Below are 17,468 nucleotides of genomic sequence, written 5' to 3' on the forward strand. Positions count from 1 at the left end.
ATGCATTCCTTAATATTTTAATGCAAACTTTCCCCAACACTGGTTATTGTAAAGGCGAATCAATTTACAAACTGAAGATTTTAATAAGGGGGTCGCACACCGGTCCCGCAGCTCAGCACCGCACAGCGCCGCGTCGCGTCTAGGACAACTCGGAGCTATCGTACACCAAAAGTGCACATTAAATAGCGAGAGCTTACTCGCCTAGCGCCTACTTACAAATGTGCAAAATATACGTTACCAGCCAATGTTAATCGTTATTGATGATGTTATTTAATATTAAACTATGTGAGTGGCGCGACAGGGATTTCAGCAACTTCCTGAGTTGTAGCTGGGTGCCCAGGACAGGCGCCACCTGTTGGCGGCAATTTTTTGGAGCGGCGCTGCGTGGCGCTGAGCTACACATATGGTGTGTGACCCCCCCCCCCCCTATAGGCAGACATTTTAATAACACTTGGAGCAAATAAAATCAAACACGAAACGTAAACAGCTCATTTTTTCTCTTTAATTTTACAAATCTGTCAGGAACACTTGTTCACAACCTCATTTGTTTGGAAGAAAATGAACACAATTCGTAATACTTTTCCTTGATTTCATCTAAATGAATGTACTGAAGAGGTATAAAAATATACCCTAAAAATATACTGCGACCTTTTGTTTGGCAATGACATGTCTGGTGTTTGTCAAACTAAAATGCAACATTCACTGTGAGTAAAATAGCCGGATAAAAACATCGTCTACTATAGAAAAGGGATTAGCTGACTATAAAATGTACGTTATTTTTTGCATTTTAACTTACCATTCACATTTGTATACGGTATATATAAAAACGTAAGAAATGCAGATCTTTCGAATGTTTCAATACCGGCTGGAAATAACTCTTTGTACCGTTGCCTCACTGAAATGTCACTTTAAATTACAAAATAAACATTATGAATCATTATTGTTTCTATGTCATTATTATTATTATTATTATTATCTCTTTATTACTTTTTGTCCTTTCGATTTATTTTTTAACATAATAAATTAATTCTATATCTGTCCCTGAAAGCCAATAATCGACTGTGTGTTAGCATTGAGAAATGTGTACGCGGCAGGACTCGACATTACACTTTGTGCCTATTATAAGGTCATATGCATGCCATGCTAAAACTTAATAAAATCCAAATTGAATATAATTAACTTTTAGTATTTAGCCTCCCCGCTAAAATGGAGATTGATGCCTTGTCAACAGTTTTTAATATCGAGCCCTGCTGTGTATGTGTGTGCGCGTCTGTCTGGGAATGTAATAGAAACATACGTGTCTACATTCACGTGACTCCGGGGGAAAAGGAAGGAATTTTACGGAAGTCCATACAAAAAATAATTCATGTAAATATATAATATATATTTTTACATATTTGAATATATTTACAAATATACCCAGCATTATATACCATGTATTATTATTTTTTTACCAATAAGAATAACTGCATGGGCTTTTGTATGATAACTGTGTTATCAAGGCAAAAACAGAGTGTAAAACAACGTTTAAAAAAAATAAAAAAATCGGAGGCAGTGTTGTTATGTTCTTCTAGTTCCTCTTGTGTTAGTTTTACGACACATCGTACACTTATTTTCAGTCTCATAAGAGTTCGGTTTGTGTGCTCCATTCTCGCGAACACAAACTCCTGGAATGCCGAGCAACAGATCGGAATGGTGACAAAAACTAGAAAAAACATTTAAAACAAAAGAGAATACAAGAGGTGGATCCCTGGAAGCAGCTCAGTTCAGTCACTAAACTTCAATCCTATCCTCTTCTTAAGAGCTTGGTCACGTGTTTTTGTGTGCAAGCATGTGCCTTCATAAAAAAGCGCTTGACACACATCAGTTTTTAGAAAGCAGCACCGCTGGCCGGCAGTCCTCCCTCGACATGCTTCGAAAGTCCAGTGCGAGGTTTATGAGGAGGCATCATGCGGTTATGGGTGGGTACAGGGAATTGTGGGTAAAAGTCATTCGCTTTTTGAGAACTGTGGGCGTGGCTTGGATGTGATGCGTTTGGAGAAGTCCGAGGGGGGCGGCTCATGTTTTTATGCCTCCGTTGATGTGCTGGTACTTGGGTAGGCAGGGTTCATCTGCTAAAGGGTCATGGGAGAAGACGGAATCGTCTCCGGAAGAGCAGGAGCTCCGCGTGTCGGGATAGCTGGGAGAGTACTGCTCTACTGGAGAACACAGGTCCAGATACTCCTAACACACACACAGAAAGAGAGATGATGATAATGCTATCAGTATCCAGTAATGTACCCTGACACAATAAACATGGCAGATGTTTTTATTCAATGTATACGTTTCATGTATAGTAAGTGTGTTTCTGGGATCAAACCCATGATCGTTGGGTTGTTTATGCAATGATTGAGCAACAGAAATAAAGCAGCCAATTTATAACACAAGTATAAGTGTTTCTGCGAGATTTATCATAAAAAAATTATTTCTGTATCTCAGATAACACCAGAAGGTCTTGATATTTTTTTTTGAAATTCAAGTGTGTTCAAGAATTCACTGAATCAGATTTCATGCGAGAACAATCTACTTCAGAGAAATACAATAATCATACTGGTCAGACTTGACGTTCTTGAAGTTCTTGTTGGAAACATAAGGGACCACCCTTGAAGACATATATATTTTTAAGCATATCTACATCCAAACCTAGCATAAGACATAAAAACATACAAAAAGGCTTTTTCCTGTTTGTTCCTCAAACTAAACCCGAAGTCTTTGTAGCTGGCACTGAACTATTCGACTGGAGGAAGAGGAGGGTTTTAAGTTGCTGAAAATGAGCTTTGGCTCAACTCTCGCTGCTCAACACAAGGCAGATCACGTTACTAAAGACATTCACATCTGTGAACGGTTTAAGATGGGGGGAGAAAGAAAGCGAAGGCGCTTTATTACATTTCTAAAGTTCAAAACGAAGAGCGAGAACGACGCTTTTGGCCTGATCTCTCCTCGGCGGCTCAATCCCTTTTGTGACAGATTTCCATTCCTCAGTTTGCCGCACGGATATGGCGAACGACAGCCAGGGAATGGAAAGAATCAGCTGGCGTTTCGACCCGGTATCCGCCTGATACCTGAGCGGCGCTAGCGCAAGAAGCCTGGATGAAATCAAGCACGTGCAACACTCGACCTGTGAGCTGACCGTAAAAACCCATCCGATGTTTCCGCTTCCTCACGAATCTTGCAAAACGTTGCAAGCTGGATACGTTTGATAAATCACAGACGTATAGGGGAAGTGTGAGTCGTCTGTTTGCGTTGAAGAAACACACTGTATGTGTTGTATGCGCTTTACCTCATTGGTTGCCAACGTTAGTATGCGGTCCAAATCCTCCACCAACTGTTTAAATGTGGGTCTGTGAGATGACATTGCATGCCAGCAGTCCTTCATCATCATGTACCTGAAATAAAGACAATGAGATGTGATTTATTTATTTGTAATCACAAATGCATTCATCCAGCTAACCACATGTGCTAACCATGTTGACTCGCTTAACTCGATTCGATATTAATGTGACGTCACACTTTTTCAACAGAGGTGATCAATTAAAAACCTTCCTTTAACATTTTTCACTCATTCCCTTTCAGGTCCTGCAAAGCATCCCTTTGGCAGCAAATCAATGCATTTGCAGAAAAAAATAAATTAAAATGCTTGCTGATGTCAACGGAAAATCATTTCAGAGGTACAGAAAGTTATTACATTGATGAAAGATTACAAGACAATTGTTTTACTTTGCATTTGCAATAATGTGCACCCATAAATTGTGCATGATAAGATCAGGAACGTGTATTAGGAAAACAAATTTGGACTTCAATGTCCACCAGTTACATTTGTGATTATGGTTAATTATTGAAAAAAAAATCACTTGGCGTAACACATTTGAATCTCAATAGGTTTATATCAGGCAGGTAAGATGTTATCGTTGTGCAGACAGATAAGAAAATATCTCACAATTCGTTGGTGCAGTTAGCAGGCTTGTCCATGCGATGACCTTCCTTTAATAACTTGAAAAGCTCCTCAACTGGGATACCAGGATACGGAGAACCACCGAGCGTAAAGATCTCCCACATTAGAACCCCGAATGACCAACTAGAAGAGATACAGAAAACACACACATATTCACATTACACTTTATAATAATAATAATACAAATAATAATAATTATAAGCATCAAAGAAGCATATACAAAAATAAATAGCAATAAAAAAAAAAATTCAATGCAATTTTGATTTAATATTAGTGGAAACCAGAGGTGTCATTTTTTAAACTGAACGGGTTCAGTGCCCTCCCGGATTTTTGAGCGAAGTGTATTTTGCATACAACCTTAAAATCTATTAAGCATCTTTTCATCTTTCACTTTGTTTCATTGGCAAAATATGATCAGTTCTTCACTTTTCTGAGATTTTCACAGTTTTAATCATGTGCGTGCTTTATAGACGCAATTAATTATTAATGAATTATATAAACCCAGACGCAAACACGCTTGTGCCATCATTGTGCACGGTCCCGGATTAAATGTATCCAAAGATGATAGTTCAAAGTCCATTTCTTATGTGTAGCCCAACAACGCTTGTTATTAGCTAAAAATTAGCTAAAATCCGTCTTTCCAGAAAAACAAGTTTTTTTTTTGTGATTGTTGCTGCCAAAAATTCTTGATCTTGCGGCACGTTTTCTTAAAAAATCCGATAGAATATGCGGGATATTTTCATGGCATAAAATTGCAGGGAAATCACCAAAATTGCGGGAACTTGCAAAACTGTTTTTGCTTTTGCAGCTTTTCATTGATGTTCACGTCGCGTAATTACGTCACTTCCGAACATTCCCATGACAACAGGGGACATTGCTGCGCATGTGTGAAGTAAATGCAACATTTTTCAACTTTCTGCTAAGATATATGTGATTTTTGCTAAGAAAATGCAGGGATAATGAAATCACGCAAGACCTGCATATTTTGCGAGCAGAAATCTGCAATTAATGCGGCGAAAGTGCGGCATATTTAAAAAATGCGGTCCCCACATAAATATGCGGACTTTGGCTGATTATGCGTTAAATCATGCGATCGCATAATCACGTTTTTCTGGAGGGACTGTAAAATGAACTAACAATGATCAATACTACAGCATTTAATAATCTTTTAGTTCATGTTATTTTCGGTATTTATTGTTTAATTGTTTTTATTGTTTAATTGATGTAAAAAATTATGACTACAGTATGAAAGGTAGGTAGGCCCAAAAAAATTTTTACATGAAGCTCCTGGTGGACACGTAACCGTCCAAAAGAATTGTTCCTCTTTAATCAATAAGAGCATCTTGCTTTTTTAACATCACACAAATTCAAATCCTAGAACCAAAAATCTGTGCAGTGGTGATATTTTGTTGGTGCTAACAGTGCAGTAAGTGTATGAGTCTCAGTGCAATCGTTCTATGAGTATCTCTTACTGTGCATGGACATTTCAAAGCTGTCCTCAATGCAAGACCGCAATGACACATATTGTCCAAGCCAAAACAAACATTGAGACCCACAGCATCAAACGTCAAGCGGGTATACGGGGGGTGGGTTGGAAGATCGTAGCGGCGGGAATGATTTTTCAACACGTGCCAATTCTATGTTACTTTATCTGAAGAGAGGGGAACCTTTCACTCATCTTACGTAACTTAAGCGCTTCCTAAAATAGGCCTATAGCAGTCTGCCTAAACTAATAGTATCCCGCTAACTTCAATATAAAACCATTTAACATCAACAACATAATACTTATTACTCATTTTTGGGTAAACTATCCCTTGCAATTTTATGTTTTAAACAGAGATGGCGATAGAGAGGAAACTTACAGCATAAGGCCGCTTTAATGACCAATGTTTTAATAGCACCACAGGGTCACTCAGTTTACATTTTAGGGAAAAATCAAGCTATGAATAGCTCATGTACATTTATATTAGGCATAGAAAAAAATATTAGTTAACACAAATGAAGCACAATAAAGCTAATACAAACCTGTTTTAATTTCTTTGTTCTGCTGCACACAAAGGAAGATACAAAGAAAGCCATGTTTGTAACAAACCATTTTTGAGCACCATTGACTTCCATAGTAGTATATTACTACAATGGAAGTCAATGGTGCCTCTGTTTCCTGCTTTATTACAAATATATTCCTTTAAGTTTAGCCAAACAAAATATATATATACAGGTTTGTAACAATATAAGTAAAAAATTACATAATTTTCATTTTTTGGGTGAACTATCCCTTTAAAGACTGATTTCTGATACACTTTTCTTCTGGCTCACCGCGGCTTAAACACACAGAGCAAAGCACAGAGATTCGCTGCTGTGGTTGTTTGTTTATATAATCAGTTACTCTGTTTGTTCTCTTCTCGTCTTTATCAAGCGCTGTATCTCCTGTGACATGTTTACCAAATTCATCATTTCATTCAGCCTCTCTTTGTAACAACTGCTCACCCCCGTGATCAATTACCCACAGAGAGGGGGCAGAAAGACTCAGGGGTCACTGCAATGCCCTCTTGAACCCAAATGCTTGAATGCAATAGACCAAAGACGAGGTAGTGACTGTTTACTACAACATGGTTGGTTGTTTGTTTTAACACAATGGCAATTTCTATGGCTATTTTTATGGCGAAAACATTTGTAGTTAAACGTACAAATTCATTTTAGAGAAATAAAACTATATTTGAAAAATTTCAAAAAATACTTTTTTCAAATGGCAATTAATTTTGTTATCCAAGTTACAATTCACCCCCCAAAATGGTCCCAAATAGATGTTTTGATTTGGGCGTGAAAAGCTTGTGTGAGATTTTCCCTATTAGACCTCATTTACTAATTAACAAAAAATACTAACTAGGCAATAAAGACACAGGGGTCCAGTTTTTCTAGGTTGAAAAGGGCGACACATTACTTTTAATTTAACACCGTTGACCTGATGACCTCATCATGGTGTGAATGAACTTTAAGCAGCCATTCAGCATCTTAACAAACCAAATATTTACATGGACACATCCATATTTCCATTTTGCAAGTCCTGCAGGTTATATATACCAGTCCTTAGGGACTCAAAACATGCCGATTTTTGGTTATAATTTATGCCCTAACTCAGTATGATGTCACGTATGGATCGTGTCTGTCATCCAGCCAATGAGAGAGCGGAGCAGCATAGAGACTGATGGTGTATAATTAGTGTTCAGCCTGAGATAAACACATTTAAGCATTAGCCATCAGCGAGGGGCTCTTTGCTATTGATTCAATTTTACTGCACACATCACACACAAAGAGCTGACAATCATTACAAAACATAATGACCTGTATGAGATAGACGCACACACATTTAAAACATGAATCATTAGACCTGAGCATCCATGCTGTACAACAAAAATGACTTTTACAAAAATCTTTTCCAGCAAACACATTTTTACCCAACCCTATATGTCACAAGACATACATAAAGCAAAAGCCAAACCAGGCAGTCGTGACTAATGATCATAAAGTAAACCTTTACAGATCTTTTGAATTGTTTCCTTCAAACCTATTGTGTGTTATTCCACACAGCTCTTTTTTTAAAGCCTTCAACATGTACGTTATCTAATCGCTTTACAAGACAACCTGTGCATTTGACAAAAACTTCAAAAAATCCCGCAAAGGATTCAAGAAAACCCAACAGGAAACCGTGTGTAACCTCCGGTGCTTTTCATCTTTTCTAGGAGACAAAAACTAAAATGCAAAGAAAGAGGCATGAAGCAGAGGATTGTAGAGGATAAACACCAACACAAATGACATAAAGAGAGGATTATTTCACCCTACGAAAGAAAAAGAAGAGGGAAGTTGGAGGTCACTTCCGTCCGGGTCTCCGAGAGGTGAACGTCTTGCCCGTCAGACGGCTTTGAAGTCGCACAGATTAGTGACAGGACGCTGGTTGCAAGCCGAGCGTGAAATCTATGAACACCCTTCTTATGTCTGTGCCTGACAAAAACACTTCCTCAGCTGTCCAACAATCCGCTTTCATTTCTGTCAGGAGAAAAACACTTGCTCACCTGCCAGCCGTTCCTCCTCACCTTCTTTACAAACCCTAGATGTTTACCCGTTCTCTCCCTAACCCACAAAAACACTTCAGCCTCTTTTCTTGCTTAGTAAAAGGGAATAATACTATAACTACTATTTTTTAAAATGTAAAATCGACTTTATAGCAGAGTTCGAAATTTTTCCACAATTCAGAAAGGTTTAATAACAAGCTGTCATTGCATATCATTATATTTCATATTTAATAATATCTGATCAAAGGTTTAATAAGTTTTAAAAGTTTAAATGTACATATCTGTGTTTACATAGATCAGCGAAAACGACTATAAACGCTGTCTTACACGTGGCAGGCCAGTTATTTTGTAAAGAAATACTACACGCCTGCGCACATACGCATCCCTTACGAAAATTAACCATGGTTTTACTACAGTTAAAACCAAAAAACCATGGTTACTGTAGTAAAACCATAGTAACTACAAAATAACCATGGTTTTGACAATCATGGTTTTCAAAAACCATAGTTAAACCGTAGTTAGTGTAGTAAAACCATGGTTTTGCTGATAGTAATCAATACACCAAAAAACCATGGTTACTACACTTTTACCACAATAAAACCATGGTTAATTTTCGTAAGGGATTTTTCAACAGAGCGAAAAACACAAACAATCAAGGCAGCAAATGGTTTTGTTTAGACAATGTAGCAGGTTGTATACTACACATTATGGTGGATCAGTCAGTCGTTTTGCAATCCATTCAGCTGATCTCCAGGTTTGGCGGTACCACTTTTAGCATAGCTTAGCATAATCCATTGAATCTGATTAGATCATTAGCATCACGCAAAAAAATCACCAAAGAGTTTCAATATTTTTCCAATTTAAAACTTGACTCTTCTGTAGTTACGCCGGTCTTAGTAAACGATGTAACTACAGAAAAGTCAAGTTTTAAATAGGAAACAAACCAAAACTCTTTGGTTATTTTTTTGCGTGATGCTAATGGTCTAATCAGATTCAATGGATTATGCTAAGCTATGCTAAAAGTGGTACCGCCAGACCCGGAGATCGGCTGAATGGATTCCAAAACAGTAAAAATCAAATGTTTAACTCTAGGGAAGCTGGAAAATGAGCATATTTAAAAAAAAAAGTGCAGTGTCTTTTTAAGCAGCCCAAACACAGCCCTGTAGGCCGCTAATGTTGTTTTGGTTATACTTGCGCATGCCTATAGACTGAATTAACACATGCGCAAGACATCACCATTATCACATATTGGCATTTTCGTTATAAACTCAGAGACGACGGGGCATCTCTCAAAAACTTGCACTTTAAATCCTGTCAAAAGTCAGCGTTTTCAGGACCCCAAAACGCTGCTATCATGTAAACAAACTCCAATAAAACCTTCCTGGTTTCGCTGTTGTGTAAAGCTTTAGTGTAAAGTATAGCTTTTTTTATGTGTACGTATGCACATTGTCATGTGCACAGCAAAGGATAGTTTTTTTGACTTGTACACAGACGTTCAACGCATGCGCATTGCAACAAAATGCAATGCATGTCCTGGGCTACATAATAAATTCTCCTGTACACGCATGTGTGAACTACTCGTACAAAGTACACACGGTTACCAAAATATGGCAGTGCGGCCCGCGTATGCATAAAATTGGAGCTATACTTTTAGCTTTCATGGCCCCTAAAAATACGCAAATTACTTTGGTTAATACCTCCACGTGTAAAGTACAACACCATTGGCGTTCTACTGAATGCTGTGTATGAGTTTGATATATAAAAGCAAAACAGCAAGAAAAAGCCTGTTAATACCACAGGACTCATTTTAATATAAAAAGCATGAAAAACAGAAAAAAACACTAAACAGATTGACTTACACATCACTCTGGTGTGTATATACTCGATCGAACAGCGCCTCTGGAGCCATCCACTTCACAGGCAGACGACCCTACACACATGGATAAAAGAGAAGGTCAGAGACAGTCAACCCACAACATCCACACAGCCAAACCTTTTATCTGTGCGAGACCCTTGTTAGCCTGGAATTTCATTAAACCCGAAGCAGCTCGCCAATAACGATTACGGACGAAATCCTTTGAGACGGACCGCCTAACTCGAATTTCCCTCAGGAACACGCTTACAAATCGAAGCTCGTGAAGACGTTACAAGAGTCAATAGTGCCCGAGGAGGCAGATATTGGGTTTAATTCAATCTAAAAAAAGCTATGGGTTCGCAATCGTCTGCCTTCATTTAATTTTTTAACACACAGCTGTATGAGAGGAATTCAGTGTGTGCCCAGACAATAATCGGTCATCGGTTCTCATTCATGACCCTACAGCGATGTTTGTTGTTTCAATAATGCCAAACAATTTTTATGTATTCTTCATGTATCAGATCTTGAGTCTTTGATAAAAAAAACTTAATAGCCTCTCTGAAATAAAAACTTAGCACCCCTCAGATGCATGTTTATTATTCAACATTAATTCAGTCATTTAGGACAAACAGAATGCTTATAAATGTTATAGGCCCATAAATGGTATCATAAGTGACAGAGATACAGTCGATAGAGACGGCCGTAACTGTCGGAATAAGATTTAAAGCTATGCTTATGTGTTTAGGTTTGTCACAAACATTTCCTTCTCATGAGCTTGAACAACAAACTTTGGAATAAGAGAACAAGAGCTGAATCACTTTACACACAGACTGCCTGGGAATTGGCAAACCATGTCGAGAGAGAGAGAGAGAGAGAGAGAGAGAGAGAGAGAGAGAGAGAGAATCCACAGCCCTGATCTTGTACAGTACTTTTATTTTACCTCTCATCTGCCCCCATAAATGTACATTTGTATACTTCATATGTTTATATTTCAAAGTCTACTTTATATTGTAAATATCCTCTGATTCTATTTTATTTTATTTGCAGTAGTACTTCATCCATCACCCAGCACCTTAGCTTAATTGCACCTTAATGTTTGTTAATATTGTGTTATTGTATGTTTCTCGTTTTATGTATAATGCTTTGGCAATATTGTAAGTGACACAATCATGCCAATAAAGTTCTTTAAATTGAAATTGAAATTGAGAGAGAGAGAGAGAGAGAGAGAGAGAGAGAGAGAGAGAGAGAGAGAGAGCAAGAATATATAAAGAAATAGCTTAGCTTAGCACAATCCACTGAATCTGATTAGACCATTAGCATCGCACAAAAAATAACCAAATAGTTGTGATATTTTTCCTATTTAAAATTTGACTCTTCTGTAGTTACATCATGTACTAAGACCGACTACAGAAGAGTCAAGTTTTAAATAGAAAAAAATATCGAAACTCTTTGGGTTTTTTTTTTTTGCGATGCTAATGGTCTAATCAGATTTAATGGATTGTGCTAAGCTATGCTAAATGTGGTACCGCCAGACCCGAAGATCAGTTGAATGGATTACAAAACAGTAAGAATCAAATGTTTAACTCTAGGGGAGCTTGAAAATGAGCACATTTTCAAAAAAGTGGAGTGTCCCTTTAAAGCGAAAAAGCAGAGACAATGAAACTTACATTCGTGGTCTTTTTATAGTAATCTATGTTGTGGACATCTCTGGCCAGACCAAAGTCTGCAATCTTCATAAAGTTGCTCTCCGTGACCAACACGTTCCTGGCAGCCAGATCTCTGTGTATACACTGCGGTAGAGATAAAGAAAGACCATAAGACACAACTGAATGTTAAGGGGCTTTGGGATACTCTGCTTTGGATATTTGTGCGTTCAGATGTGTGCGAGAGTACGATAAGACCCCTCATGCATTCCAGCTTGACGACAGTATTTAGCAGACAGTATTTTGTACGCTGACAGAGAGACTTACAGGATTGTGCACATCTAGTGTGATTTATTATTATGCTTGTCTGAACCATACGGCTCATTGGAAGTCTATGCTTGAGCGATACATAAATCTGACTGCAGGGTGGGACTCCACATTTAAATTGAAACTATAGTTTTTTGGACCGTGGATCACAAAAATAATCATAAGGATACATTTTTTTGAAATTTCGATAATTTGAAAGTTTAATAAATAAGATTTCCGTTGATGTATGGTTTGTTAGGACAGTGGTTCTCAAACTTTTTCCGCGTGCGGCCCCCCTTGTGTACGATGCATTCCTTCGCGGGACCCCTAAAGAAAATTTAGTTTTAAAGTTTTAAAATGTAACATTTTAATTAAACAAAACATATTAAGTTATACAAAGTAGTGCTGTTGGTTAGTAGCCTTATTTTTTAGGTTTAATTACACAGAATTCATGATAAATGAATGTATTTTATAAAATGTCATAAAACTGGGGCCCCCCTGGCACCCTCTCGCGGCCCCCCTGGGGGCCCCGGACCCCAGTTTGCGAACCACTGTGTTAGGATGCGACCATATTTTGGCATCACATATTACTATTGATGAATACATTTTGTATATATTTACGGTAGGAAGCTACTTGTAACTAGCCAATCAAAATATAATGTGGTCCAATTTCATATTATTCTGTTCACGAATGAGGCTTCACACTTTATAGCACTACCTGATGCCCAAATTCAAAGACATTCAAAGACAAATTACAAATGTGCTCATACCTTTTGTGAGGCTAAATACTCCATTCCTCGAGCTACTTGGTAGGTACAGGAGATCAGATCTTTGAACGTAAGAGCTTCATCTGATACTCTGGCTATATCATAAGAGTACTCCATTCCCGGGGGCCGCCGGGCCCTCAAATACTCTCTGAGGTTACCCTTAGATGCGTACTCCACTATTACATACAACGGCCCTAAAACAAAAAGAGGTGTCACGTCATTTTAATTATCTAATAAATAATCAAATTAGCTATAAATAAGAGATGGACTGATTCACAGATTCATTCAAATTGCTTACCGTCCTGTGTGCACGCCCCCAACAGATTAATGATGTTCTTGTGCCGGCCAATCATCTTCATCATTTCCATTTCTGACACCAGGTCAGAAAGATCTTTCTCTGTTGCGTCATCTACAAAGGATACAAAAAATTAATGATGTGCATTGCCTAAATAACATGTGAAAATAAACTTTATTCGAAGGGATTGTAAATGATCTTATTAGTTCTTTCTATATTTGTCCCCTAAGGCAGGTTTTTTTAACTGGTGTCTGGGTACCCCCAGGGTTCCCCCAGAAGGTTCTAAGGGGTCCCCAGTCTACGGTTCAGTCAATTATTTAAGTTTGTAAACAATTTGCTGTCTTTATAATATCACAGTTCCCTGCTGGAAAAACCATCATATGTTGTGTTTGGTGCTGGTATGCGGGTGACCACCGGCTAAACCAGCACCAAACCAGCATGGGAATTATGCTGGTTTTTCCAGCAGGGTTACTATTTATCTAACACAGTTTAAACATTCCTTTATACAAAATATGGATAAACAGAAATTAATTTTATTAAAAAGGGTCCCTGCTATCATAAAATTCGAAAACCCCTGCTCAAAGGTTCAAAGAGCTGCATTCAAAACATAATACTAGTGTACTTCATACTGCGCAGTACACTGCATACTATTCTTTTAAAAAAGCAGTATGCAAGTGCACTGTGTCTCATGTATTATATACAGCAAAAAAAGTTCATTTATTGGTCTATACATGCAAAATAAATATTGTATTATACCACACTACACACCATATATGAGTGTTCTGACTGGCTTGCTTGTGTAACCGTGTGGCCATGTGGTGTAGATTTACACTGAAGAGCCGCCACACAGCTCCTCTTTCATTGCCTCACAATTAAAAAGCGTTTCTTCCATTTCGCGTAATTACCTTCGAGACAGTCGCCTTTTCATTATCTGCCTGCCGATCCCCAGAGCAGACCTGACACAATCCACCAACTTATCTTACCCTCCTTTCTCTTACTTCTCTGGAAACGTTAGTTTCTAACAGTTTGGGCTGAAGATTCTTAAAGATGTTTTCTTAAAACATTACATGGAACGGCATGAGGCCGAGTAAATAATTACAGAAGATTCATTTCAGCCTTGTGTAAGGGTGAGCATGCTCATGTTTTGGTCGTTTTCTCTAATGGTCTCTTTTATTCGGGACCCCTGCCCCCATAATCCTTTCTCTAAACTTCTTTTAAGACACAAGCTGCCCCCCCAGCTTCTTCTCTTCTCTTTCACTGTGAGAGTCTTTCTTTGTGCAGGTGAAGAGCGAGAGGCGTGCAGCTGGTGAACACTGGGTCAGCTATGCGGCCTCTTGACCCAAGCTCTACCAACGTCACTCAGCGCCAACAAATAACCCCACGCAGGCCCCTACAGTAAAAAAACTCAAGGCTCCCACCTTCCCTTTCTGTTGTATGTGCTTGAGCTCACATTGTAAGCATACGCAAACTCAATGAAATTCTTAAGATAACAATTGTACTAAACGAAAACGTTTTGCGCCACAATGTTGTCAAAACGATTACTACTAAAAATTAGGGCTGTCAAAAGATTAATCGTTATTAATCGCATACAAAATAAAAGTAAATTTTTTTTTTAATAATAATAATATAAAATAATTTATTTAGATTTTGTTACATTTTATAATATATATAGAATTTTTTTTTTTTTTACATTTTTCTTAAATGTATACATGTATGTGTGTATTTTAGGGATTCACCGAATCCAGGATTCGGATTCGGCCGAATACTGGGCTTTTTGACGGGGTTCGGGTTCGGCCGAATCTTTGATTTTTTTCCACCGAACCCTAGGCTTGCGCTACGCTGGTCGGCATCATGCGGCCGTTGATAACACACATCGGGTGCTGACGTGGAGATAAGCTTTTTATTCGTTAAGCCTTAGGGGCGATTTACATTTCGTGGACACACCTGGAAAAAACTAGCGCATCGCACCGCATCGCTTTCATTATGCATAGGCTTATGGTTATTGTCAAAATAGTTTTTCCCACTTGTCATCCTGGCATTATGTTGCCTATCCTTTTTTTATAGTTAAAATCAAATAAAATGAAAAATACACTGCTGTGGACGTTGTTTTTTACTGTGTTAATGGAATAAGGATGCGAGAAGGATTCGGTATTCGGTTTTGGATTCTTAAACAGTGGATTCGGTATTCGGCCGAACCAAAAAAATCTGGATTCGGTGCATCCCTAGTGTATTTATATATGCAAAATAATTACACACAGTGCACACACATATATAACACAAAAACAAACTTTTATTTTGTATGTGATTAATCACGATTATTTTTTTTATTTGACCTTTATTTAACCAGCAAAAATCTCTCTGAGATTAAAAATCTCTTTTGACAGCCCTACTAAAATGCTGTATTATGCATGCCAAGCCAGTAGTTGGCGATGTAACTTTTGTAATAAAAGCATCAGCGCGTTTTTCTACAGAGCGATAAATATGAACAATTTAAGCGGCGAAAGCATCAAGCAATTTTGTTTGGGTGGATGAAAAGGTACATTTACTACAAGCGACACCGGACTATAAAGTGACAACATTTTGTAAGCTCAGTATCTTGAGTAACACAAATACAGTCCTGCAAGCCTGTTAACCCCTTGGTTATTATGGTAAAGTACTTGTGCATGCCTATAGACTAAACATGTAACACGTATTCGTATGACATCACATTTTCGTTTACATGGAAATGGTTTTTAAATACCTCGCACTTTAAAACTAGGTGCATAAACCAACAGCCCGAAATGCATAAAAAGTTTAAAATTTTTGGTTGTCATGTAACTGGCCCTTACGTGAAGTTCATCCCCAGCCGGCATTTCAATGGTGTATCAACGTCAAGGAAAGGTTGAATCAACGTTGAATTATCTTTTGATTTTGCAAATTGAATTAACGTTGAACAAACAACTGACATTATTTCAACCAAATTTCAAATTGATTTTTAAGCATGTTATTAACCTTTTGCAACCATTTAGAATTAACTGTTGCATCAACGTTGTTTGAACTTGAAACAAGAACTGACATTATTTCAACCATATTTCAACCTTCAAGGTCGGTCATATGCTTGCTGGGTCCGTTTATTATAATAAGATTCAAATAAAAATACGTCTAGTGCATGTCAGGTAGCCTAGATCTTTCCTTTCTGAAAATGTCTTGCAAAAGACATTTGCCAGGATCAAAAAATATTAACAATGCTTTTGTTGAAAATTCTTCTGATTTTTTTCAGCATTCTGGCCACATATGGAGCACATAACAATATTATTCTGTCTGTGTTGTTTCAACCCTGTCTGAAAAGCCAAACGACTTTTGGCTGTTTTAGCAAAAGACCTGCTGAGTGGCCACATGGTTATGGCGGATATTCTACAATTACATAAAACTAACTTAACAACAATTCAACATTCAGTCATTTACCATGTATGATCCACTTCTAAGGTTTTATTACCTTTAAGCATCTTGACAGCTACTGTCACAGCTTCTTTAGGTTTGTCCTTGTCGATGCCCAGAGCTTCAGCCATCACCACCTGACCAAAGCAGCCCTCACCCAACGGTTTACCTAGAGTTAACCTGCAAACGCAATTTAAAAATATATCGTAAGCTTATGAGATTTTATAATTATCAACGTTCAATTTAATATTCATATTGAAGGTCTGGACAGAACCGGCAAAATTTTCAGTTTTGGGAAGTGCCCTTGGTGCCTAGAAATGCCGTCTAGTTAGGCAGCTCACTAGGTTTTAAGTCACAGCCAATGTGTGTATATATATCGAATATCAGTCATGTTGGGCTTTGACTTGTGTTCACTGGTCAAGTATAAACAAGATTACAACATGTATACAAAAAATCTGAGCTGTTTTCAACCATGACTAAAGATTAAATGTAAACTAAACCCTATACACTCTGAGTTGTGTCAAATATGCCACATAGGCAACCATAGGGTTAAAAATTAACCAGGACCTGGATTGTTTCAACCCAAGTTTGGGTCAAATATGCACTTTTTCTGAGTAACTTTAAGCCAACAGTTGGGTTTGTCTATATTTAACCAAACCATGGACTGAAACAATTAAGCATTTTTAGTGTATACATTTAATATCTTCTCTCATTTCATATCCATGTATATATACATATATATTATTATGTTTTAATCCCCATAAAATTTAAAAAAATCGTACCTATTATATAAAATCCTCTATAGAACCAGCTATGTCTGGCTCTCTCCCAAGGGTTTTTTCCCCTCCTAGGACTTTTCGCCCACAGGGTTTTTCTCCTAGGGTTTTTTCCCTATGATTTTCTGTGTTTTTTCCTGCATCTATTAATGTAAAGCTGCTTTTCACAATTAAACAATTGTGGAAAGCGCTATATAAATAAAATTGAATTGAAAAAAAAAATTTCATTAACTTTTGAGACTTTATAAATCAATTTTACCTGGTGCTTTTATTTAGTTTTTATTAGCTAAGACACACACACAATCTTTATCTTAATTCCTTAGGGTAACCGTGACATCTCAACCTCTT

The 17,468-nt window shown here is 37.6% G+C and overlaps 1 protein-coding gene across 1 annotated transcript in view; it reads right to left on the reverse strand.

The window, feature by feature from the left end:
* Window positions 1–480: 480 nt before the first annotated feature.
* The window catches only part of fgfr2 (fibroblast growth factor receptor 2), a 47,344-nt gene continuing 30,356 nt past the window's right edge, over window positions 481–17,468 (reverse strand). The window contains exons 11-18 of the mRNA XM_065296154.2: window positions 16,403–16,524; window positions 12,931–13,041; window positions 12,636–12,826; window positions 11,584–11,706; window positions 9,921–9,991; window positions 3,977–4,114; window positions 3,320–3,425; window positions 481–2,223 (exon numbers count right to left, since the gene is read on the reverse strand). Coding sequence (XP_065152226.1) covers window positions 2,059–2,223; window positions 3,320–3,425; window positions 3,977–4,114; window positions 9,921–9,991; window positions 11,584–11,706; window positions 12,636–12,826; window positions 12,931–13,041; window positions 16,403–16,524 — 1,027 coding nt within the window. The 3' untranslated portion in view covers window positions 481–2,058. The remainder of the gene's footprint in view (window positions 2,224–3,319; window positions 3,426–3,976; window positions 4,115–9,920; window positions 9,992–11,583; window positions 11,707–12,635; window positions 12,827–12,930; window positions 13,042–16,402; window positions 16,525–17,468) is intronic.

Source organism: Paramisgurnus dabryanus, chromosome 20, assembly GCF_030506205.2.
Source record: "Paramisgurnus dabryanus chromosome 20, PD_genome_1.1, whole genome shotgun sequence".
Classification (NCBI taxonomy): Eukaryota; Metazoa; Chordata; class Actinopteri; order Cypriniformes; family Cobitidae; genus Paramisgurnus; species Paramisgurnus dabryanus.